This window comes from Herpailurus yagouaroundi, unplaced genomic scaffold (genome assembly GCF_014898765.1).
Source record: "Herpailurus yagouaroundi ecotype Mexico unplaced genomic scaffold, PumYag 77, whole genome shotgun sequence".
Taxonomy (NCBI): domain Eukaryota; kingdom Metazoa; phylum Chordata; class Mammalia; order Carnivora; family Felidae; genus Herpailurus; species Herpailurus yagouaroundi.
In genome coordinates this window covers 16,178,195-16,202,435 of record NW_024412388.1, presented here as the reverse complement: position 1 = coordinate 16,202,435, position 24,241 = coordinate 16,178,195, and the positions used below count along the sequence as shown (strand labels likewise).

Genomic DNA, 24,241 nt, shown 5'->3' with positions numbered 1-24,241 from the left:
ATCATGACCCGAGCCAAAGTTGGAGGCTCAACCGATTGACCCACCCAGGCGCCCCTATAACAGTCTATTTTAATATGATAATAACTTAAGTTTGATTCCGTTCTAAAGCTCAACATTTTTGCTGATAGCAGCAAAATCATGAGTTTTGAGATGATAGGAAAGACATGCATAGTCCGGGGCTCTAATATAGGGCAGAAAGGAGATTGGTAGGAGTGGTGGGGGAGGAAGGGGCAGATTGGGCCCCATTCCCAGAACAGGTGGTGGAATGCCAGCTCTCTCATGGTCCAAGGCCACGCCCCCCCCCCCCCCCCCCGCCTGCTGCACATGGGAAGTAACAGCCAACAGTAAGACCCAAGGTTCCCTCCAACCTGTGGCCACACAGGTGGCATTGAATGGCCAGCTGATAACAGGGGACGGGGGGGTGGGGGGGAAGAAAGTTCTCATCAGAACACGTCAACCTCTTCCAGGAAGGAATGTGGGCTCTGGAACTGGTCAGACCTGGGTTAAATCCTAGCTCTGCCACCTCCAGGCTCTTGATCCTTGAGCATATTACCCTCTCTGGGCCTCAGGTTTCTCACCTCTAAGTCAGGAGCCATATTAGCAACCACCTCCAAAAAAAAAAAAAAAAAAAAAAAGTGTTGAGCTCTTTCTCTACATCAGGACGTTCTAGGGAATGGAGCCATGAACACGACATGGTCCCAGCTGCCCTGGAGCTTGAGTCTAGCAGGGGAGACTATGGCAAATCAACAAAAATAAAGGCCATGCCTGATTGTGGTGGTAGGTGCTCTGAGAACGAAATGCGGGAGGCTGGGACGTCCGGCTGAGGAGACAATGTCTAATTGGGTCTTAAAGGGGGAGTAAGAGGCAGCCACGGGAGGCCCTGAGGGCAAAGCATTCCAGGTAGAGAGAACACCAGTGCAACGTCTGGAGGCTGGACTCGTTTGTCTTGTTCAAGCAGAGGGAGGTCAGTCTGGCTGGAGCAGAGCAAAGTGGAGAGTGGCAGGGGATGAGGTCAAAAAAGAAATGACTCCTGAAGCTGAATTCACATGTGACCCAGCACTTCCACTCATGGGTATAGACCCCCAAGAAAATCCTGCACGCATGCCCCAGGAGGCATGCACAAGAGTGTTCCCAGCAGCCCTGTCCTCAAGCCTCAGTAAGAAAACCCTAGACGCAGCTCCGATGTCCATTATAGCAAATGGATGAATATATGTAGGGCAGTCACCGGATGGAATATTGCTCAGCAGTCAAAAAGAATGAATCATGGGAATGTAAGCCGGTGCAGCCACTCTGGAAAACAGTATGGAGGTTCCTCAAAAAATTAAAAATAGAACTACCCTATGACCCAGCAATTGCTCTACTAGGTATTTATCCAAGGGATACAGGTGTGCTGTTTTGAAGGGACACATGCACCCCAATGTTTATAGCAGCATTATCAACCATAGCCAAAGTATGAAAAGAGCCCAAATGCCCATCTATGGATGAATGGATAAAGAAGATGTGGGATATATATATACACAATGGAGTATTACTCAGCAATCAAAAAGAATGAAATCTTGCCATTTGCAACTACATGGAAGGAACTAGGGGGTATTATGTTAAGTGAAATTAGTCAGTCAGAGAAAGACAAATATCATATGACTTCACTCATACGAGGGCTTTAAGAGACAAAACAGATGAACATAAGGGAAGCAAAAATGATATAAAAACAGGGAGGGGGACAAAACATAAGAGACTCTTAAATATGGAGAACAAACAGAGGATTACTGGAGGGGTTGTGGGAGGGGGGATGGGCCGAATGGGGAAGGGGCATTAAGGAATCTACTCCTGAAATCATTGTTGCACTATATGCTAACTAATTTGGATGTAAATTTAAAAAAATAAAACTAAGTGTTATGTTGAAAAAAAAAACATTTTATTACTACAACCTGGAGCTAGGTGGCTTCATGATGGACTATAAAACCAATAAAGCATTCAGCATAGTATAATATGAAAGTGAAGGTAATACTATTTTAATAAACATTTAAGTCCATCTTAAAAAAATAAAGAATGAATCACAGTGACACGCCACAATGCAGGGAATTTCTAGGAATATCAATTAAAAAAAAATAGTCCCAGAAAAGTAAATGCTGTTTAATACCCCTATTATAGAGTTAAAAACAACTAGAATTTAAAATACACGTTTTAAGGAATGCAAATATTGGGTGAATAAAACTGTATAAAAAGGGAAGCAAAGGCGTGATGAGTGTGGGGTTCTGGATAACGGTTGACTCGAGTCCGTGGTGGGGACAAGGAGGATAGGTTAGATGTGCTCAGAGTTCTAGGCTTGCTTTGGTAGTTTTTGGTTTTGTTTTGGCTTTCTTGAAGGTTAATTTTCGTGAGTTCAAGCCCCGCGTCGGGCTCTGGGCTGATGGCTCAGAGCCTGGAGCCTGCTTCCGATTCTGTGTCTCCCTCTCTCTCTGCCCCTCCCCCGTTCATGCTCTGTCTCTCTCTGTCTCAAAAGTAAATAAACATTAAAAACAAATTAAAAAAAAAAACAAAACATTTTTAGGGCTCCTGGGTGGCTCTGCCAGTTGAGCATCTGACCCAATGTTGGCTCAGGTCATGATCTCACAGTCGTGGGATTGAGCCCCACATTACAGAGCCTACTTGGGATTCTCTCTCTCCTCTCTCCACTCACCTACTCAATCTCTCCCTCTCAAAATAAATACATAAGCTTTCCCCAAAAATCAAATAAAAGAATTCAAAAAGAGCGAGAACATTTTCACTGCCCAAAACATTTCCCTTCTGCCCAGTTGCTTTCTACCATCCCCACACCTGGCCCCTGGCAACCAGTGGTCTGCTTTCTGTTTCTTCAGTCTCACCTTTTCTAGAGTTTACATACAAACAGAAGCATACAGGATGCATCTTTTGTTTCTGCGTGCCTTTCATTTAGCGAAAGAGCGAAATGCTCTCAAGACGCATCCGCGTCGGTATGCTAGATGAGCTAGCACAGCATTTAAAATAACTGTATGTCGAACTAAATTAAAGTAGCCCGTGAGTGGCCTAATGAGACCTGAAAGTGTATGAGATTATGATGAGAGGATGTCATAGACGGAGGATTATGATTAACCCAGCTCTGTTACCTGAAATCCAAATTGAGAGAGAAAGAGAGAATAAGAAAGAAAGAGGTGGGTAAGGGCCAGACTCTGTAGGATCTCTTAGCAGGTCCGGTAATAAAAGATTTGGATATTTATTCTAAGCGTAAAGAGCCGCAGGGGCGGGGGAGGTGATTAAGTAGGGCAAGGACCTGAGATCTCATTTATACTCTCAAAAAAAATCTCTTTCTGGGAGTTGCTGCCAGTGGAGGATTATGGGGTAAGAGTGAAAGGGGCCAGTTGGAGCTATTTCGGTCATCCAGCGAAGCAGGTGGGGCCTTGGTGCGGTAGAGACGGAAATGGAGAGACCCGGGTGGAATTCCGGGTATATTTTGGAAATAGATCCATACCTGAGATCAGATCGGTGAACGGAATCCACATTAATTTGCAGAAAAGACTTAGCACATCCTTGATGGCTGTTGGAAACGGCCTCCCAGCCCCGGGCCAGCACTTTGTAGGTGCTCAGTAAATGTTTGCTGAATAAGGCCAACTGGCTCGGCCGACTTTCCTGAGTAATCCCTGACATTCATTCCCCAACGCCCTGCTCCCTAAGGGTTGCCAGACTCCCTCCCGCTAGCATTACTGACTCAGCGTAGAGCCCTCCTTGGGGGCTCCTACACTTCGGAAGCATGCGAGAAGGGCAACGCCCGGCTGCTTTAGGGATTCCGGATGGTGGGAGGTCAGGGGTGAGCTGAGCAGGTTGTCATTGCGGCGTGCACCCCCGCCATCGCCCGCACAGCCGTGTCTGCCTGGACAGAGCGTGGGAGCAACAGAAGCAGCTGTGAAAAATCCTTCAAACTGTGATAAAAATAGCCGTGGCCTCCCTTACTCCCTGTTCCCTATGAGCCTGGACATGTTTGTTTGCTCAGCTTTGAAGCTCAGAGCCATTCCCCAGACCCTGAGCTCAGGAAGAGAGAGGCAAAGAAGGGAGGCTGCTGGGGAGCCGGAGGGGCGGGGCAGATACTCCTGGATTCAGCCACAGAACGTCTAAAACAGAGCCTGCAAGACGATCTGACTCGTCTCTTCTATCTGGCAGATGGGGACGTCGAGACCCGGAGAACCGCGAGGATGGCTCAAGGCTCCTGGTTGCTCACTGCTCGGCCTGGCAGAGGGTGACTGATGGATGGTCCAGGGAAGGCCCCCCGCCCCCCCAGCTTCACACGATAAACCGTCCAGCCTCGATGCTGCCAGCTTTGAGCGGCTCCCAGCCCCTCTGTGGGCTCTGCAGGCAGACGTGCGGCCACCCTGGCCCTCTGCTTGGTCCCGAGGGAGATGGGCCACCTCCCGGCACAAGCCCTGTCAGGACATCACACCTTCGGGGCCCTGTGGACGCTATTCACCGGTGCTGCTGCTGAACCTCTGGGGGTTTCTGGCCTCGGAGCAGCTGGAGCGAAATCCCAACAGATGACCCTCTTCCTGACCCCTGGGAAATGTCAGATCTGCATACATTAGGTGGTGGCAAGCCATGTCCTGAGTGGGAGCGGGAGGTGCAGGTGTGCAGGAAAATATGGGAAACTGGGAGGGAGGTCGGGAAGGGGGAGGGCGCAGCTGAGACTGTTTCGTAGGGAGAAGCTGCTTCTGTCATTTTGGGTTCCTACCTGATGGGGAGTTCCATGAAGGGAAGACTTCCTCTTAGTCATCTTGGAAGGTCCCAGAAAGGGGAACTTCTGGCCCATAGGAGGTACGTGCCTGGCGCATGGTAAGTACTAAACGACGTGCGCGTTACCTTAAAAGAGGCAAAGAATGAGTGAATGAAGCTAAAAGACTCTTCACATGCCTGACTCTTCCTACCAGGAGAGCGCAGTTGACCCTGACATTCGTGAAGGGCGCACCTGGAGGCCATCCCTCTATGTGTCCCAGAGATGCTCAGCAGCAGTGTGTGGATGATGGTTCTGATGACCAGCATTCTAGAGAATATTAATAGATGTTCCATGATAAATGAGCCCGTGAGAATGGAGCCCCATGAGGCAGGGGCTTTTGTCTGATTTGTCCACTGTTACGGGCTCAGCTCTTAGGACAGAATCCAACGAGGACACAAAAAAGAAGGAAAGATCAGATGGGATTGGGAAACATGAGATCAAACGGGGTTTAAATGGTTCTTTCCCGCGGGACTTTTCAGAGCCTTTAAGGTGCCGGTGTGTACTGTTAATCACACATAATGATCTTTTTTAAAAAATTTTAAAATGTTTATTTCTTGAGAGAGAAAGAGAGACACGGAGTGCGAGTAGGGGAGGGGGGGAGAGGGGGAGGGAACCCAGAATCCGAAGCAGGCTCCAGGCTCTGAGCTGTCAGCACAGAGCCCGACGTGGGGCTCAAACCCACAAACCGTGAGATCATGATCTGAGCCAAGGTCGGACATTTAACCGACTGAGCCGCCCAGGTGCCCCCACACATAAAATGATCTTAAGTCCAACTCTCTGGTGCCTCATTGCCCTGTAGTTCCTCAGTTGCCAGCCCCATCCCTCTAAGATGGGGCAGCCTGAGGGAGGCCCAGGATCATGTAAGTGCCCCACGGCAATGGCACCAAGAAGCCACTGAGGGGACCCAGGACAGGAATGGCATGCAGGTGTCTCTTGCCCCAAGGAGGCCATTGCCTCAGCTGCTACCCGAGAAGATTGCTGGGCCTTTGCACTGGTGAGGGCCAGTGCTACACCTTCCTGGGGCTGAGTGAGGGTGGGGTGGGGAAGTGGTGGGGGGTGGTGAAGGGGACACTGGAGGTGTCTCCTTCCCCTGCTCTTACCCCGTTGCCCTTCTGACACATACGCCTTCAACAGATACTTGTGGAACACCTACTCTTCTCCAGGCACCGTCCTGGTCACCAGCAATCCTTCTGCAAAGATGACAGGTCACAGCCAGCAGGGCTGGATACCCTCCATCCGCTCTCCATCTGACCCCACCCTGCCCCGCCGGCTGGCCCGATGGATGGCATCGGCGGGCTCCTTTGTCCTCTGGGTTTGGTTCAGTTGGGGGAAGCCACCAGCGGAGATGGGAGGACAGGAGGAGAAAGCAGTTTGGGTAGCTATTCGCCAGCGCCCTTTCTGCAGGGCCTCAGCTATGCAATGGCTGCATTCCTCCACCAGAGGCCCTGGCTCCCAGCAGGAGGCCTCCTTTCCCACAGCAACTACCTCTGGGCTCCTTTAACTACCTCCTCTCTCTGTCCCTTCGGGCCCAGGGATAGTATCAGCTTCCCATTCTTGCTAACCTTGGGATGCTTCACCATCCCTTGGGAGTTTCTTCAACACTGTCTGCACTTTGATTAAAGATTCCTCTAGTACCCCTTGGGGTTGACCTCTGTTCCCTTCCCGGACCTTGGTGTGGCTGAATGTGACAGAGACCCCTAATAGCAGTGCGTAAAATAAGATAGAGATGTACTCTCTTCTAACCGCAGAGTCCAACTGCTTTGCTCCGTGAAGCCATCTGTTCTTTCTATCCCGAGGTTTCCAGAGTGGGCCCTCCTCTGCGAGGCATTTGTTATGGGTTCGGCTGTGTCCCCCGCAATTCCATGTTCAGTCCTAACTCCTAGTACCTCAGAATGTGACCTTATTTGGACATAAGGTCTTTGCAGATGCAGTTAGCTCAAATGAGGTCATTTGGGTGGGCCCTACTCCAACATGACTTGTCCTTATAAAAGGGAAATTTGGACACAGAGACAAACACACAGAGGGGAGACAGCCATCCACGAGCCAGAGAGAGAGGGGCCTGAAGCAGCTCCTTCCACCATGGCCCCCGGAGGGAACCAACCCTGCTTACACTTTGATTTCAGACTTCTAGCCTCTAGAACTGTGAGCGTACATTTCTATGGTTCAAGCAACCCAGTTTGTTGCTTCAGGAGACTCACACAGTATGCAATGGCTCCTGCACCAAACTCACATTCCAGACGGAGAAAGGAAAGGGCAAGAATGTGCTCTATCTTTAAGCACTTAACCTAGAATTTGCACACATCTCTTCTGACCAAGGTCACACATCAGCACGTGGCCTCCCCTGGCTGCCTAGGAGCCTAGAAAATGCCCTGTGTGCAAGGAAAAGGTCTGTTATCATGGGAGAAAGGGAGAGTGGGCACCGGGCAGCTACCAGTCTCTGGCACCAAATGCTATAGACATTTTCAGATGCAAGCAGCGAGAAGCCTTATCCAAACCGTTGGGAAATGTATTGTCTCACAGGGTGCGACTTCAAGTCCAGACGCAGGGGGAGCATGGGAAGATACACCAAGGTCCGGGGTCACCCCTCCGCCACGCCAGTGGCTCTGCCCTACACAGGCTGCTGGCCTCCTCCTCAGGCTGGAAGGCAGATGGCTGTCAGCATCTGTCAAGGTCAAGCCAGAAAACAGAAATCTCAATTTAATTCAGGGAATTGGTGACCCAGGTGAGAGAAGTGCTGAGAAGCCAACAGGGAAGGTAGAAGAACCCAGAGATTAGCCAAGCTACTCCCAGGATGGGCAGATAGAGGGAGGGGATGCTGTTAGCTGGAGCCCAGGAGCTGGGGTAGCCCAGCAGCCCAGGCCTGTCCAATGGGAGCCATGTTGGAGATGTAGAGAGAGAAATACCCTGATTTCTCTCTTCCTCCAGTCCTCCTGTGTCCTACCAGTGCCTCCCATTGACTAAACCCAGCTGGAAGCCAGCTGTCCTGTGTGCCTGGGAAATCTAGCCTGCAGGACTCTGTCTGTCCGTCCCCCTGCTCAACCTTGACGCTGAGAAATAAACCCAAGGCTGGAGCTTCTGTGAGAGGGGAGGAGAGGGATGGAACGCGAGGCCTCCGCTGGGCGGGCACCTCAGAGCCCCAGTAGGCCTCTGAAGAGCCTTCAACAAGAGGACAACATGATCCAAGCTGTGTTTTCAAATTCTAGATCTTTCTGATTCTTGAGTGGAAAATAGTGTCAAGAAGAACAAGAATACCTTCGGAGAGGCCAGCTGGTACTCTACAGAAGTTGTCCTGGTAACCAGGATGGGTTCTGTGGATAAGTAGATGGCCGAGGACACGGGAGGCGGCTCAAGAAAGACAAAGCTTTCTTGACAAAGAACCACACAGAACATGCACAAACATGCCAGGTGACCCAATTCAGTGTCCCAGATACACAGCCGCTACACGGGGACTTGCACAGAGCAGGCACTCACTCAATGCACATGGAGTGCAGACGTGTCCACAGCGTGCACGCATACACACACACACACACACACACACACAATGCACACACAGCAGTGCCCCACCCATTATGGCTTGTCCTCACCTGTGTGGTGACCTGCCCTTCACATGGAATATACCCTGGAGAGTGCATATTCTTAGAAGGCTTTCAGCCACACTAACAGATGACGCCATCCAGAGACTTAAAGGGACTCCTGGGTGGCTGAGTCAGTTAAGCGTCCAACTCTTGATTTTGGCTCAGGTCGTGATTCCAGGGTCGCAGGACTGAGCCCCGTGTTGGCGTCTGCACTGAGTGTGGAGCCTGCTTAAGATTTTCTTTCTTGGGGCGCCTGGGTGGCGCAGTCGGTTAAGCCTCCGACTTCAGCCAGGTCACGATCTCGTGGTCCGTGAGTTCGAGCCCCACGTCGGGCTCTGGGCTGATGGCTCAGAGCCTGGAGCCTGTTTCCGATTCTGTGTCTCCCTCTCTCTCTGCCCCTCCCCCGTTCATGCTCTGTCTCTCTCTGTCCCAAAAATAAATAAACGTTTGAAAAAAAAAAATTAAAAAAAAAAAAAAAGATTTTCTTTCTCTCTTGGGACACCTGGTTGGCTCAGTCAGTTGAGTGGCCAATTCTCGGTCTAGGTTTGAGACCTGTGATGGGCTCTGCACTGGCAGCACGGAGCCTGCTTAGGATCCTCTCTCTTCCTCTCTCTCTGCCCCTCCCCCACTTGCACTGTCTCTGTCTCTCTCAAAATAGATACACTTAAAAAAAAGAAAGATTCTTTCTTTCTCTCTTTCCCTCTGCGCCCCTCTCCTGCTCCTGCTCTCTCTCTCTCTCTCTCAACTAAATAAATAAATAAATAAATAGGACTTGAATGTAAGGGTTTTCTCACCTAACCAGAAGGGGGTGGTGGGACAGTCACCACCAGTCGATTAACGCAGGGGCACAGTGATGACACAGGGGACCCAGACTCTCGCAATCTCTGTGCTCTACAAGCCTCAGTGCATTGGCCCGTGGAGACAAGGATTTGGGTGCGGGTAGTTGATGTCGGAGGTGATCCTGAGAAGCGTGTGTAGGGAGCAGGGAAGTAAGATGGGGAAGGGAAGGAGGCCAAGACAAGGCGTGATAGTGGACAACTGAGGCCCGGTCCCACAGGGAACTCGGGGAGCCAGTGCCTTAGAGGCGTCCCATCTCCATAGGAGGAGGCTGAGTCTTCCTACTCGTCTCCCCAGAGAGCACCTGGTGTAACCAGGGTTGGAGTACTCGCTCGCACATCTCCAGCACGCATGTGCTCAGAATTTGAGCCTGCACACGCACCCTCCCCCCAACACACATACGTGACTCATACGCACACTAGAGAGCACACCCCCCCTCCCCGTTAAAACAAACATCTCCGCCTTAGTCTGCTTGGAATGCTGGAACAAAATACCGTAGACTGGGTGGCTTCAACAACAAATATTTATTTCGCACGGTTCTGGGGGCTAGGAAGTCCAAGGTCAAGGTGCCAGCAGATCCAGTGTCCTGGTTTGCAGGTGGCCATCTTCTCATACCCTCACGTGGCAGAGAGCCGAGAGCAAGGGAGCGAACTGCCATGTGTCTTCTTGTAGGAGCACCGATCCCATTCACAAGGGCTCCACCCTCATGACCCCCTGGCCTCTCAAAGGCTCCGCCTTCTATTATGATCACACACGCTTAGGATTTCAACGTATGAACTTGGGGGAGACGAAGCATTCGGTTCATAACAATCTTTCACTGCTTCTTACTCTGGTCTCTGGTTGGGCCAGGCAAAGCCTAGAGCATCAAACATTTATGGGGCGCCTGGGTGGCTCAGTTTGTCACGGGTCTGACTTCTGCTTAGGTCATGATCTCACAGTTTGTGGGTCTGAGCCTCGCGTCGGGCTCTGTGCTGACAGCTACTTTAGATTCTGTGTCTCCCTCTCTCTGTCCCTCCCCTGCTCACACTCTGTGTCTCTCTCTCAAAAATAAATAAGTGATAATAAAAAAAAACCCATTTTTGACAAAAAGCCCACCCTTAGGAGCCTCACTTAAGGAGTGAATTCAGGGAGCCATGTCAGCCCCGCCCTCCGTCAGGCTGGGATTCCCTCTAGCCCCGGATGTAATCTCTCAAACTACCAGCAGGGGGCACCCAAGAGCCACGATCGCGTCTCAGGTTTTTTTTTTTTGTTTTTTTGTTTTTGTTTTTCTAGTAGGTTCCCTGGTTTGTGTAAGGGTCTGTTTGTCTCTGGGTGTGGTGGAGAGAGAAGATAGGTCTCAGGAGTTCCTCAGGAGAGTTTAGCTGAGTGTGATGGACGCACTCCTCACCAACGCTAGGGACTGCATCACCCGGGCTCCAGCGCTGCGGCTGACCTCACGATAGGCCAACAGATGAGTAATTGGATAGATAGATGGATGATTGGGAGAATAGGAAGAGGCTGACTCAAGAGAACAAGGTCAAAGAGAAGAATCAGGAAGAGGGACGGAAAGCAGACAGATGAGGGCAGAAATGGGGGAAAGGGAGAGATGCAGCGTTAAGGGGGGCGATGCTAACATGAGGCCTCGGTGCTTTGGCCGGAAATATCTCTTCTCCCGGAGGGCCCCCCCCCCCCCCCGCTGCTGCCCACCAGACTGCTCCCCTCTTTCCAGGGTGACTGGGGTTGGCATCTTGTGCAGGATCCCTCAGTGTGGATCCGTCCCTCTTGTCCTTATGCTCCCACAGTTCTGGGAGATGCTACTTGGGACCTCTCTGGTCTGGTTAAAATATGGGCCGTGGAGTCAGACCCAGGTTTGGTTTGAACTCAAAGCTCAACCATAACTGTGTGACCTTGGCCAAGAAACCCACCCTCTCACTCCTCAATTTCCTCAGCCAGGGTAATACCAGTGACTCCTTCACAGGGTTTTCATGAGCATTCGAGCTATAAAACACTTAGCACCGGGCTTGGCATATAAGAACCATTGAATAGAAAGAAGGTGGAAACTATCGCTCTTGGTTCCGGAGAGTCCCATCCTCAAATGATCTGCCTTGTTGTTAAGTAGTTTTCCTCCACCTGGGTTCGGAAACTATTACCATCAAAATGAATAGTGAGCTGCGCTGGTTAATGCATGTGAGCTCCCTAAAATGCTCATCCCTGCTTAATTCATTTGTTAACAAGATTATCTGTTGCAGGGCCGCTCGAAATAAAATATAACTGGAAACAACCTAAATGTACATTGACAGGAGAATGGATGAATTGTGGTCTATTTGTAGAGCGGAATACTGAAGAGCGAAAATGATTGAGCTAGACCTACGTGTATCCATATGGATAGATCTCAAAAGCATTTCATTGAATTAAAAAAACAAATTATAGAATAATGCATTCAGTATACCATAATATATATAGCATTTGAAAACATGCAAATTGATGATATGCCATATGGCAACATGTAGGAACAGAATAAACAGGGAAAGCAACGATCGTCAGAAGTCAGGATGGTGGCACCCTCCCAGAAGGGAGGGAGTGGGGTTGGCAAGGTCTTCGTGTGGCTTTAACTGTATTTATTCGCTTATCTTTGAGTCCCTTGAATATGGTACGAGACCTTCTCTGTTTTGTTCTTCACAACAACCCTGAGCATGAAATATGAGGAAGAGGCTCAGAGCAGCAGAGGTGGGAATTGAACCTCTGAAGGGGTCTCCTGACCCCGGCTGCCCTCCCTATCCAGCAGGCTGCTCCGGTTTTTACTGAACCACTCATAGTGATCTCAGGGACAAAGAAAAGTGCCAAGGAGCTGGGGCAGAGCAGCTGAGCTCTGCTGGGCTGGACAAGGAAGGCAGGTACTGGCCCACTGGGTTCGGGGCTTGGCTCGTGCCTGGTAGGGGCTTGGGCCCAGGCCAACCCAGGGGAGGTTTCTCACCTTCTGGTCTTTCCTGGTACTCTCCTGGTTGGGTCAGAGGTCGGTGCTCAAGCCAGCAAGGTCTCTGGAGTAGGAGGTGGAGGCCTCCTTGTCTCTGAACTTGGCTCTCCTGCTCCTGTAGCCCTCCCTCCCCCCACTTCCCACCCCAGCACAAGCAACCTGGGGGCACAGGCAGGTGGAATACCACGGAGTGAGCTCTGGTCCTGAGGACACCCGAGGATGCCCAGCCAATCAGGTCCTCAACTGCAGACTCCAAAGCCTTCAGGGGAAGACATGTTCCAACTGTTCCAAGACATGGACTGGCTTGCTTGCTTGCTTTCTTTCTTTCTTTCTTTCTCTTTCTTTCTTCCTTCCTTTCTTCCTCTTTCTTTCTTTCTTTCTTTCTTTCTTTCTCTTTCTTTCTTCCTTCCTTCCTTTCTTCCTCTTTCTTTCTTTCTTTCTCTTTCTTTCTTCCTTCCTTTCTTCCTCTTTCTTTCTTTCTTTCTTTCTTTCTTTCTTTCTTTCTTTCTTTCTTTTTCTCTCTTTCTTTCTTTCCTGTCTTTATTTTCTTCCTTCTGCAAACCTACTAAGTACTAGGGCCTGTACTGGTCACTGGGAGCCAAGGATGAGAGATAGCCCCTAACCTCCAGGGGCTCAGAGTCTGCTTGGGAGATCAGATGTGTAAATAGATGAGTGCCTAATAGACATTCAATACATGTTTGGATCAAAGTAAATGAAAACTGTCCAATAAAACATTAGCACTGGAAGAGCTGCTAGAGACTGGCCCATGTGGCCCAGAGAAGGGCAGTGACTTGCTCAAGTCACAGAGTGGTCCAATGGCATAACCGAAACTAGGGCCCAGGACCCCAGGCTCCGTCTAAGCTCTTTCTACTGTATCCCACCCATGCTTTTTGCTTGTTTGTTTTTTTTAAGTCGACTGTGAAATATTTCAAGTATACAAAAAAGTTTAAAGAACAGTAGCATGTCGGGTTGCCTGGGTGGCTCAGTTGGGAGAGCACATGACTCTTGATCTTGGAGTTGTAAGTTTGAGCCCCATCTTGGGTGTGGAGATTGCTTAAAAATAAAATCTTAAAGGAGTTCCTGGGTGGCTTAGTCGGTTGAGCCTCTGAGTCTTGATCTCAGCTCAGGTCATGATCTCAGGGTCCTGAGTTCAAGTCCTACATTGGGCTCTGCACTGGGTGGAGCCCACATAAGCCTACTTAAAAAAAAAAAGGAAGAAAGAAGAAAAAAAACTTAAAAAAGAAGAATAGTACTGTGCCCCTTAGGAACCTACCATCAAGCTTTGTCACATTCCCAGTGACTACCAGTGCCTCTCTTTCCAGCTTGAATCAGATGCTCTCCCTACTTCCTAGGACATGTTCCTTTTGTGGACTCCATGTAAGAGCTTCTTTAAACAGAGACTGTGAAGTATTTTCTGACACCAACTGATTCTCTGACACCCACTGAGTGCCCAACAATTCAACTCATTTCTGGCACTATCGATCTGGTGTTAATTACCATCAGATCGCACAAGTTAAGGGGCTCTGTTCCATATGCTTGCCCACACTTTAGACAAAAATCCCACCATCCTTTTCTCTCTGGTTTGGTAATTTGCTAGAATGTCTTGCAGAACTCAGAAAAACACTACTCATGTTTACTAGTGTATTATATAAAGGATTCAAATGAACAGCTACATGAAGAAATTGGATTCAAATGAACAGCTACATGAAGAAATTCATAGGGTGCATGACTAAAGAGTCGCAGATGCCATTCATGAGAACGACAGGTCTGGAATGGTCTTTTTTTTTTTTTAATGTTTTATTTATTTTTGAGAGATAGAGAGAGACAGAACGTGAGTGGGGGAGGGGCAGAGAGAGGGAGACACAGAATCCGAAGCAGGCTCCAGGCTCTGAGCTGTCAGCACAGAGCCCGACGCGGGGCTCGAACTCACAGATCGTGAGATCGTGACCTGAGCCGAGGTCGGAACCTTAACCAACTAAGCCACCCAGGTGCCCCTGGAATAGTCTTTAGAGACCGTTTAGTGCCCTCTTCTCCTTCTCCAGTTGGGCAAACTGAGGCCCAGGTCATGCAGCAAGCTAATAACACAGCTGGGCCTTGGGGTGCCTGGGTGGCTCAGTTGTTTAAGTGACTCTTGATTTCGGCTCAGGTAATGACCTTGAAGTTCGTGGGTTCGAGCCCCATCGGGCTCTGTGCTGACAGTGCAGAGCCTGCTTGGGATTCTGTCTCCCTCTCTCTTTGCCCCTCCCCGCTTTCCCTCTCTCTTTCTCTCTCTCTCAAAATAAATAAACATTACACACACACACACACACACACACACACACACACACACACACACAGCTTGGGCCTAGAACTCAATTTCCTCATCCGCCAAATAATGAACAGCTGGTATTTATTGAGAATTTACAGCATGCCAAGGGATCAGCCTTGTGGGGCAGGTATTCTTATTATCCCCAGTTTACAGATGAGGAATTTGAGGCTCAGCTAAGGGAAGCAACCCGCCCGAGGTCTTTCAGCTGGTAGAGCCAGGACGAGGCAGAATCTTACTGTGAAATTCCTCTCCGGGAGGACAAGGCTTTCACCTCGCTCTGTGATTGAAAGGACCCGGTCATCTAAAGCTGCTTCCACCTCTCTGTGGGGGGCAGTGGGAGCAAGACCCCTTCGCATGGAAGGTGACCTCCCCCAACCCCAGCTGAGAATCCAGGGCTCGGTTTTGCGGTGTTTGGCCCCAAACCGGAAGTGCCGATCTTGTCATCGGCAGCCTGAGTGGGGAGGCCCGAGGGGGTAGTTGCCCCAGGATGGGGGGAGGGGAAGGAGGTGAGATGAAGCTTCACAGCGAGAGGCCCGAACCTGAGGAGAGAGGAGGCCAAGAGACGCATCACATTTATACCAAGGTGGGGGGGGGGGGGCACTGGCTTTCGTCCTGTGCTGTGCTGTCACCCCTCTGTCACCCTGTGCCTTTAGGAAAGTCTGTCACACACACTAGCTGCATATCTCCGGTGGTTTACGGCACAGATGAGGGAATAGCGGTCACAGTGGTGGGACGTGGGGCACACCCGCTAAAAGGTGACAGTCGCAGAAGGTGGGGCAGCAAGAGGGCTCTGAGAATTGGTCCAGAAGCACGGACGCAGAGTGAGTGGTGACAAGAGGCCACAACAGGCCCCTGGGACTCCTCAGAAAAAGTGGTTCCAAACTTCCCACAGCACGTGAAACAGCGCTTTGAGCTATCTGATTTGATTATCAAAGGACAAGTCACCCCAGGAGGATGGAGGGGTTTGTGTAGACCCGTTCCAGGTGGAAAATGCTCAGCACAGTGTCTCCCCTCAGTAAATGCTTCATAAATGACCAAGTGACGGAGGCAGTAGGTACAGCAGTTAGCAGAGCGATCGGAGCCAGATTGCTTGGGCTCCTCACCTTGTCCAGGTTCCTTTAGGTGAGTCACTTCACCTCCGTCCTTCAGTTTCGCCTCTGAAAAGTGGGGGTGCTGGCAACACCTACCTCATAAGGTTGCAACGAGGGATAAGTGAGGGAATGCGTGTAATGCACTTAGCACGGTGTAGTAGCCAGATTCTCCAGAGAGACAGAACCAGTAAGAAATACAGATACGTCTTAGTCTGTGTTCAGATTGCAATAACAAAAATACCACAGGCTGGGTGGCTTCAATAACAACTATTTATTTCTCACAGTTCTGGAAGGCTGGGAGTCTAAGATCAAGGCACTGGCAGACTTAGTGTCTGGTAAGGGCTTTCTTTCTGGGTCACAGAGCGCTTTCTTGCCGTGTCCTCACATGATGGAAGGGACAAGGATGTTCTCTGGGGTCCTGCTTTTGTAGGGATACTAATTCCATGAGGGTTCCACTCCAATGACCTACTCACCTCCCGCAGATCCCACCTTCAAATACCACCCCATTGGGGGGTAGGTTTCAACATATGAATTTCGGGGGGATACAACCTTTTAGTCTCTCTCTCTCCATATATATATATGTGGGGGGGGCATATAAAGAAATTTATTATTAGGTATTAGCTCATGCAATTATGGAGGATGAGACCCGAGAAAGCAGGTAGTGAGGTTCAAAAAGGGCTGAGAACAAGACAGCCGATCTGGGTCTCAGGGTCTAAGAACCAGGAGGATTGATGTTGGATTGATGGCCCAACTCAGGCAGTCAGAGAACAAATTCAACCTTTTTGTTCTATTCTGGCTTTCCACAAATTGGATGATGCTGACCCACACTGGGGTTTGCTTTACTCAGCCCAACTCGAATGTTAATCTCTTCCAGAAACGCCTTCATAGACGTACCCAGAAATAAGCAGACATCTAGGCACACCGGGACCCAGTCAAGTTCACACATAAAGTTGCACAGAGCAGCTGGGACACAGGAGGCATTGGGCACCTATTGGCCACTATTATTATGGTTTTTTGGAAAAGGAGACAGAAGTTCAAAAAGGCTAAGTCATGTGGCCGTAGTCGCAGGGTTGCAGTGGAATGCTGGTGAGCTGGGTCTCAGAAAAGAAAACCAAATAAACAAAAACACCTGATTTGCTGCTTTGCCAATTCCTGTGGTGTAAATATCCCCACCATGGCTGATTTCAAGCCACCAGTGGTTTAACAACCTGGTCACCAAATTCCAGAGTATTTAACAATCGGCTGACTCCGGCTCGCTGCTGCCGGTCCCCCGGGCCTGTAACATAGGGAGGATTTCATAAACATTAGCTATCGCTACGAGCCAGTCTGCAATGATCACTGGGTACCCTCCTTGCCCCTTTTACAGAACAGGAGATTGAGGTTTGCAGAAGTTCAACCGCTTACTTACCCAAGGTCACAGCAAAAACCAGTTACCTGCTGTCCTACTTCCTATGTCTTCGCTCAGCAAGGTTGTAGATAAACCATTGTGTTCCCCCCCATGGGGCGAGGGAATTTCCCAGGCCCCATGAAGATAGGAGCCCTGTGCCCTGCCACCATTGGCTGTTCTACCCCACAATCCCCGAGGTGGCTTGGCAGGTGGGAAGTTCTTGCTGGCTGGGGCTCTTGCCAAGCCACGCCTGCCCCAGTGCTCCTGAGCGCAAATCTGTCTCGGCTTGTACCTGCCTCGTGTGGGCTTGGGGAAGGCTGTTTTGGCAGCCTGCGAGCAGAGGGCCCTTATCCTCGAGGGTGTTGGGGCATGAGGGTGTGTGACTCAGGGTGCTTGGGTGGGTAAGAGGCTGCAGCCAGGGGAGGGCCAGAACGCAGCCCAGGAGGGATTTTCAGCCCTGCAGACAGGCTGGCCCCGTGACAGGTAAGGGCTCAGGTGAGTCACACCAGTAAGAGTCGCCTGAGGCTGGGCACAGATGTCCTCCAGCCAGGGTGGGACAGCCGAGAAAGTTCCAAGTGGCTTGGCTCTAGCTGTCTCCTGAACTGATGGGGGGGTGGAGGGGGTGGTCTCACAGTTGCGGCTGCCGAAGTCAGCTTGCTCCTTATCTTTGGTACTTCCTTATCTTTGGTACTTCCGGAACCAGGTGCTGAAAGGACAAGGGAACACCCCTCCTACCATCTCTGGCCCCAGGGGAAGGGAGGTTGGGGGGGCAGGAATAGGGGGTGGTTAACTAGCAGCATATGTACTAATGAGGCAGGGTCCTAAGGTCTCTGGAGAAGGAGGCTATTCGCTCCATTCTGGGGGAGCCCAGAGGAACTGGATGCCCTCAAACTCCTCACGCCTGGGATAGAGAAAGGGCCCCTGCTGGACCCGGTGGGGGCACAAGAGGGGACAGGTTACAGGTAGAACTGCTGGGGTGTGGGGAGTTGGGGGGGATGAGAAGGAGAGGGAGGGGCAAGGAATGATCGAAAGCCCAGCTGGTGTGGCAGCGGAGCTGAGGAGCCAACGGTTGGAGCTGGCCCCGGTTGGGCAAGGGAGGGGGCTGCTGTGGCTGGAGACTCTGCAGGGCACCCACCCAGGACGTTCTGAGACTCTGGCATCCATCCTTGCAGTGCTAGGGAGGGAGAGGCAGCTGGGCTTGGCTGGGCGGCGGAGGATGGGGTTTGGTGGAAGACAGGGCTACAGCTGCCCACCCATCCATGTCTCCAGGCTAGACGCCTCCCAACGCTGCTCGGTTCACGGGGTCACTTACTGAGTCCTCACTGGGTGAGAAGAGTGGCCCCCTCTGGATGGAGCCGGAACACTGGGTTCTAATTCTGACTGCTGGGTGAGCTTGGGTAAGTCTGTTGCCCTCTCTGAGTCTCAATTACCCCATGTGGCAGACAAAATACCTACCTACCTCTTAGGGGCGCTGTGAGGATTCAATGAGAGGGTAGAAGGTCCTGGCGCGTGGAAGGTACTCTACCCATGTCAGTTTCTTGGGGATGGAGCTGGGCAAGAGGTAGGGCAGGCAGCTTCCGCATACCTTTCTCCTTGCGTGTCCTCATGCTTGGAGTCAGCTGGACCCTAACCAGCTGGACTGACTCAAGACGGGGCCCTGAGAGCCCAGGATCTGAGGACAGAACCTCCTCTCCCCCGACCCGGGGAAAGGGCTTATAGTCTCTCGACCCCACTTCTGGCTCCCTGCCCCTTCTGGCTCTGAAGGCCTCTGTGGTCCCCAGAGTACCTAGAGATCCCCTGGAGTTGGGGAGGCCAGAGAGGGGCATTCTTGATCTTCTGGGACACAGCCTGGCTTTCTGGTAGGATGGATGAATAGCACATTCCTCCTAAAATAATTGTCCTCGAGCTATTTCCAGAGGCTCTTGGTGCCCAGGCCAGAAATGGCCAGTGATCTCGATGCCTGGGTACCTTCAGGACATGCGGTGCAGAGTCCCAGCCCTCTTGCTGGCTGGCTGCCCGCCTGCCCGGCCCCCAGCCCAGAGCAGAACCAGGCCAGGCTGAGGCCCCACAAGGAAACTGCTGATACTGCTGCTTCACTGGTCCACTGAGTTCCCCCACACCCCTCTTCCTCCTTTTTTGGAGGGCCCTCTGATCCCTCCTCTGGGCTCTCTGTTTCAGCATCTATAACTACCCCATCCCAGGGCAAAAAGGCCTTTCACCCTCAGTGGCTGCCGGCTAAGGAGGGCCCACAGACGCTTCCGTGTTATAGCGCTTTATAATCCTGGGTCTGATCCTTCAGAAACATCAGACTAAGAACCTTCTCCGGAACAACGTGGCTGAGCTCTTCAAAAACGACCATCTCATAGGGGTGCCTGGGTGGCTCGGTTGGTTAACGTCCATCTCTTGACTTTGGCTCGGGTCATGATCTCATGTTTCGTGGGATCGAGCCCTGCATCGGGCTCTGCACTGACAGTTTGGAGTCTGCTTGGGATTCTCTCTCTCTCCCTCTCTCTCTGTTCCTCCCCTGATTGCAGGCTCTCTTCCTCTCAGAATAAATTAATTCACTTAAAAAAAAATGTCCATCTCACAAAAGACAAAGGCTGAAGAATTGTCCCCAGCTGAAGGAAACCGAAGACCCCTGAGAACGAAAAGCCATGCTTGCTCCTGGGTTGGTTCCAGCGCCTGAAGTTGCCAAGAGGAACATCGGAGGGGCAGTCGGTGAAATGTACATTACATGATCAGACTCCACCGTTGCCGAATGTCCTGTACTTGGGTCATCGTAGTGTGGATGCGTAAGAAAATGTCCGGGATATCTGTTCATCCTTGGGGTAGGGACTACTTAGTGCCAGGCCTTGTAGATTTGATCTTTCCTTCTCCTGGGCCGGAGGCCTCTGCCACAGCCATGTTACAACAGATCCTCGGTCAGGCCAAGAAGCATCCAAGCTCGATCCCCCTCTTCGTATTTATTGGAGCAGGAGGTACGACAGCAGCCCCTGACATGGTCCAATCCAGATGTCAGTTAGGGTAGGAAGAATAACCCAGAACTGACTGGGTCCCAATGATCAACACGAGCTCTACTCACCGATTGTAGATTACAGCAAAATGAAGGAAGAAAGTTCCAGACTTGTAAATGAAATGTCTTGCTCTCAAGCCGCTTAGAATGAAGGTCTCCCAGAAGCCCTCCGTACAAAATTTTCCAGTTATCCAGGAAATATTTCTCCTCTGAACTCACATCAGTGTTTTGTGTTAGGCTTTACGCTGATTAATAAATATCTGAAATTTGAATTAAAAAAAAAGAAAAGAAAATGCCCCCGTTCACCTGCATGTGGGCAATAAACGCCCAAGTGTTCAAGGGGAAAAGATAGTGCTGTCTGAGACTTCCTCTCCAAATAATAATAATCAGAGTGTGTGTGTGTGTGTGTGTGGTGATAAATGTAGCAAAAGCGTTAATAAATTGTGGATTTGGATGAAGACTACTTGGGAGTTCGTTGTCTTGTGAGTTTTCAGTAAGTTTGAAAATTTTTCAAAATATAAAGTAAAACTGGGGCGCCTGGGTGGCGCAGTCGGTTAAGCGTCCGACTTCAGCCAGGTCACGATCTCGCGGTCCGTGAGTTCGAGCCCCGCGTCGGGCTCTGGGCTGATGGCTCGGAGCCTGGAGCCTGTTTCCGATTCTGTGTCTCCCTCTCTCTCTGCCCCTCCCCCGTTCATGCTCTGTCTCTCTCTGTCCCAAAAATAAAATAAAAACGTGGAAAAAAAAATTAAAAAAAAAAAAACAAAATATAAAGTAAAACTGTATTTTCAATGTTTGAGAGAAAGCAATGATGGACGGAGCCTTTCCTTAGCACATATGTACTGGATGCCCCCTAAGGACCAGGGCTGGGTCAGGGGCACACAGGTTCTGAGATTTGCTGGCTGAAGAATCTCAGTTTCTGGCCAGCTCTCATCAGGTAGTAGGTACTCGACACTGGATCGCTGACTGCCGCGGGGAAGGAAAGACAGTTAGGCTCAAGAATGGGTCACTGGAAGGGAACAACACTCTGGGGAGACTCAATAAATGTTTGCTGAGCCAGTGAAGAAAGAGAAGTGACTGATGCTGATCACGGCCGATGGGAGTTATATCAGGGGCAGCTGAGAACTCCCTGACTCTCAGCATAATTAAACACTAGAAAAACAACAAGGAACACTGGAAAACATCCACCCCAGTCTCATTTTAAAAATAGGGCCCATCTGTCCTGGAGGGCTTAAAGCGGCGCGGGCCCTAAGGCAGGGGCCTGGCCAGGATGGCCTCTGGAGGCCCCTCCCAGCTGTAAGATTCCATGATTCTATGACACGGCCAGCAGTCTGGAGTGGCGACATGAGGGTATCCCCGGTGGAGAGCAACAGGAGGGCTAAGTCATCTACCTCCTAAAGACAGAGTGAGCGTGGCAGAGGGCCCTTATGGCAGATAGGGCTTAGCCAGCCAGGAAGGGAAGGGTGGGGCTCGGTGGGGGTCAGTCCTCAGTCGCCTCCTGTATTTCTGGAGGAGACAGGGTGGGGTTGGACCCGGAAGGGAAGAGGCAAGGGTCTGTGCATTCCACGCGATTCAGACCCAAAGGACAAGGGCAGCTGAGGGCCATGGGCTGGAAGAGGGGCAGGCAGCTGTTTTCTGGGTGGGACAGGCTCAAATATTGCTCTGTTCTCACTAGACGGAAGTGGAAAATTAGCATCAAACTGGCAGTACTGGGGGAGAGAAATCAGAACCTGCCTTCTAGCTGGGGAAGGAGAGTATTGGGGAACCGATGGACAATGGAGATGAGGAAGGGAGGACTACACTGCCCTTGGACGGGACAGGAGGCGGGGTTAAATGGACTGGGCATTTCCTTGGCCTGGTCAGGTCTAGGTCTCGGCGAAGTGCCCACATTTGTACCACGAGGAGTAGGAATCCCAATTCCCCTCCTCCTGTGGAGTGGATGAGGAGACCCTCTACTACCCGAGAGGGTCAAGACCGAATATCCTGGAAGGCTGTGACCTTACAAGTCCAGACCTATCAGTAGTCTTGTCCTATGACCTTCCCCCCTCTCATTTGGGATTCCTAAAGTCAGGATCAACTTAGGTACGGGGTTAGCAAGCACCCCTGTCTCTCTGGTTCTCCCCAGTTGTGCCCCCATCCAGCAGGCAGGGCAGATGTGGTGAGAACTCTTTCTTAAGAGACTGCGAGGGAGGGCCAAAGTCACCCCAACAACATAGCATTGTCTTTCAGGGGTCATCAGACACGACCGAGACAGTACCTCGGCCCCCACCACTTCCAACCCGTGTAATCTGAGACGAGTCACGTCATCTATCTGAGACTGAGTTTCTCCATCCATCAACCAGGAGTAGAATAGTGACCACCTCCTTGATTTGTAGCAAAAATTACATGTGAGACACAAGCAAGGGGCCAGGCACGGAGAGAGTACCTATAGCATCGCATCACTTCTAAGATGCATTTTTTTTTACTAACAGGCGCATTGCGTAGTGGACGATTACACTCTGGAAAGGAGGTATCTCTCCATGCTTGGGATTTCCCCATTAGAGATTCAATCCTTGGCTTTTGTGGTCTTCTGGAGTCCTTGCTCCAAAGGCAAATGGGAATTTCAAAATATGGGCCAGAGCCAAAGGATCAAGGAGACTGCCCCACTTTTCTTAAGGGTCCTCTGGCCTTGAGTTGTTCTCAGGGTCTTGCCTTCTGCCTTGTCTCTTTTTTTTTTTTTTTAACTTTATTTTTGAGACAGAGACAGACCATGAACGGGGGAGGGGCAGAGAGAGAGGGAGACACAGAACCGGAAGCAGGCTCCAGACTCTGAGCCATTAGCCCAAAGCCCGACGCGGGGCTCAAACTCACGGTCCGTGAGATCGTGACCTGAGCTGAAGTCGGACGCTTAACCGACTGAGCCACCCAGGCGCCCCTTCCGCCTCGTCTCTTGCTTTCTGAAGAATAAGGTGTCTGTTTTCTAGTTTGAAAATCCCCAGGGCCTAGGAGGACGTTGAGGAGTAGGAGAAGGGTGCTGTTGGCTCTCCGGAGCTAGAGGGAACCCACGGGGAGAAAGCGTGCAGGGAGGGGGCGGGCAGCCGAGAGGAGCTGACCCAACTGTCTTCACCAGGCCCGGTAGCCAGCCTCCAGGTGAGCTCACGACAGGTCGGCGCCACGAAGCTGTATCTGCCCAGCTGGGACGATGTCCGGACGTCCGGTGAGCCGTTCCAACATCCACAGCCGCTTGAACCATCCCGACAACGTGTCCTTTTCGGCCCAGGCTCCAGGCTGGCCCCACGGCCCCGGTGTGAGCGGGGCTGATGGTGTCAAACACCCCCGCACCCCGAGCGGCTCTGAGACCAGCAGCTGCAGCCCCTCCTCGGAGCAGCCCGACAGCCCCAGCTTCTTTAGACTCCCAGTGAGGAAAATCTGCATGGGCCGCCCCTACAACTCCAAGTTCGTAGAGACAAGCCACCTGGCGAACCACCCCAAGGTGGCCAGAAAACCCGCTTACCATGGCGGCCCCCGCTGCCTGCTCTGTACAGAACATCCCTCAGGCCCCTGTAGCCCCACCTTCCTGGACCAACTCATCAAAGGCATCAACTACCTTGACAGATCCACCAGTGCCTTCTGCTCCAAATCGTCACTGAGCCTGCCCAGGCTTGCAGCCAACTGCCTGGAGCGCGCGGCCACCTCCATCCACCTGGACCACCCAGACCACGCCTTCCCCCGTAGTTACTCCAACCCCGTCACCGGCGTGGCCGCCTCCGACGACTACACCAACACCTGCATGGTGCTGTCCACCGGGGGCGTCAACGCTTTGCAGTGTGTGGATGGGCCTGCCAACGCCAGATGCCCACCCCGGCTTCAGAGACGGAGCCTTACACCCGTGCTGCCGCAGAGGCCGGGGACGAAGCTGCCTGAGCTCCCCTTGTTCGGCAACGGGATCTTTTCCTTGGGTCACCTGCCCAAGTTCTGGGAGGCAATCCGCTCGGGCTGGAGAGCCCCCGAGCCCATCTCCAAACCCTGTAGCTAGTGGTAACATCGACCGCGAAATGGGTACAGGCGCATCGGGCTGCAGCGGTAGAAAATAAATGGTCTGTGGCAAAATGCTTCTTCCGAGGCTCTGTTGGAGGGAAGGGGGCGGAACAGCCATTGGGATTGGGGGTTATAAACTCAAGGACCTCCAGGGCCGGGAAGGTACAAGTTAATGGGTGAACTGGCCGAGGGGAGAGGAAATACCCAGTCTAAACCGAGCTCTCAGACGGGTTGTTGCTTTTTCCAAAAAAAAAAAAGCCAGGAATCTCATGTTTACATGCTAACA

The 24,241-nt window shown here is 51.3% G+C and overlaps 1 protein-coding gene and 1 pseudogene across 3 annotated transcripts; both read left to right on the top strand.

Annotated features, from left to right (window-relative positions):
* Positions 1-19,451: 19,451 nt before the first annotated feature.
* Positions 19,452-20,404, top strand: LOC121018187 (cytochrome c oxidase subunit NDUFA4-like; annotated as a pseudogene).
* Positions 20,405-21,256: 852 nt separating this feature from the next.
* LOC121018160 (uncharacterized) lies at positions 21,257-24,027 on the top strand. 3 transcript variants are annotated; one of them, XM_040456791.1, is made up of 4 exons: positions 21,286-21,343; positions 22,168-22,325; positions 22,410-22,447; positions 23,048-24,027. In XM_040456791.1, exon 4 carries the CDS (start codon positions 23,120-23,122, stop codon positions 23,951-23,953), a length of 834 nt encoding a protein of 277 aa, XP_040312725.1. In that variant the 5' UTR covers positions 21,286-21,343; positions 22,168-22,325; positions 22,410-22,447; positions 23,048-23,119; the 3' UTR covers positions 23,954-24,027. The 3 variants fall into 3 exon arrangements, with proteins under 3 accessions (XP_040312722.1, XP_040312725.1, XP_040312730.1); XM_040456796.1 differs by lacking the exon at positions 22,168-22,325 and having other exon boundaries at positions 21,297-21,343; XM_040456788.1 differs by lacking the exons at positions 22,168-22,325; positions 22,410-22,447 and having other exon boundaries at positions 21,257-21,343.
* Positions 24,028-24,241: the final 214 nt, after the last annotated feature.

Coding starts and splice junctions, on each gene's coding strand:
- LOC121018160 (XM_040456788.1), top strand. CDS start 23,120: ATGTCCGGACGTCCGGTGAGCCGTTCCAACATCCACAGCCGCTTGAAC.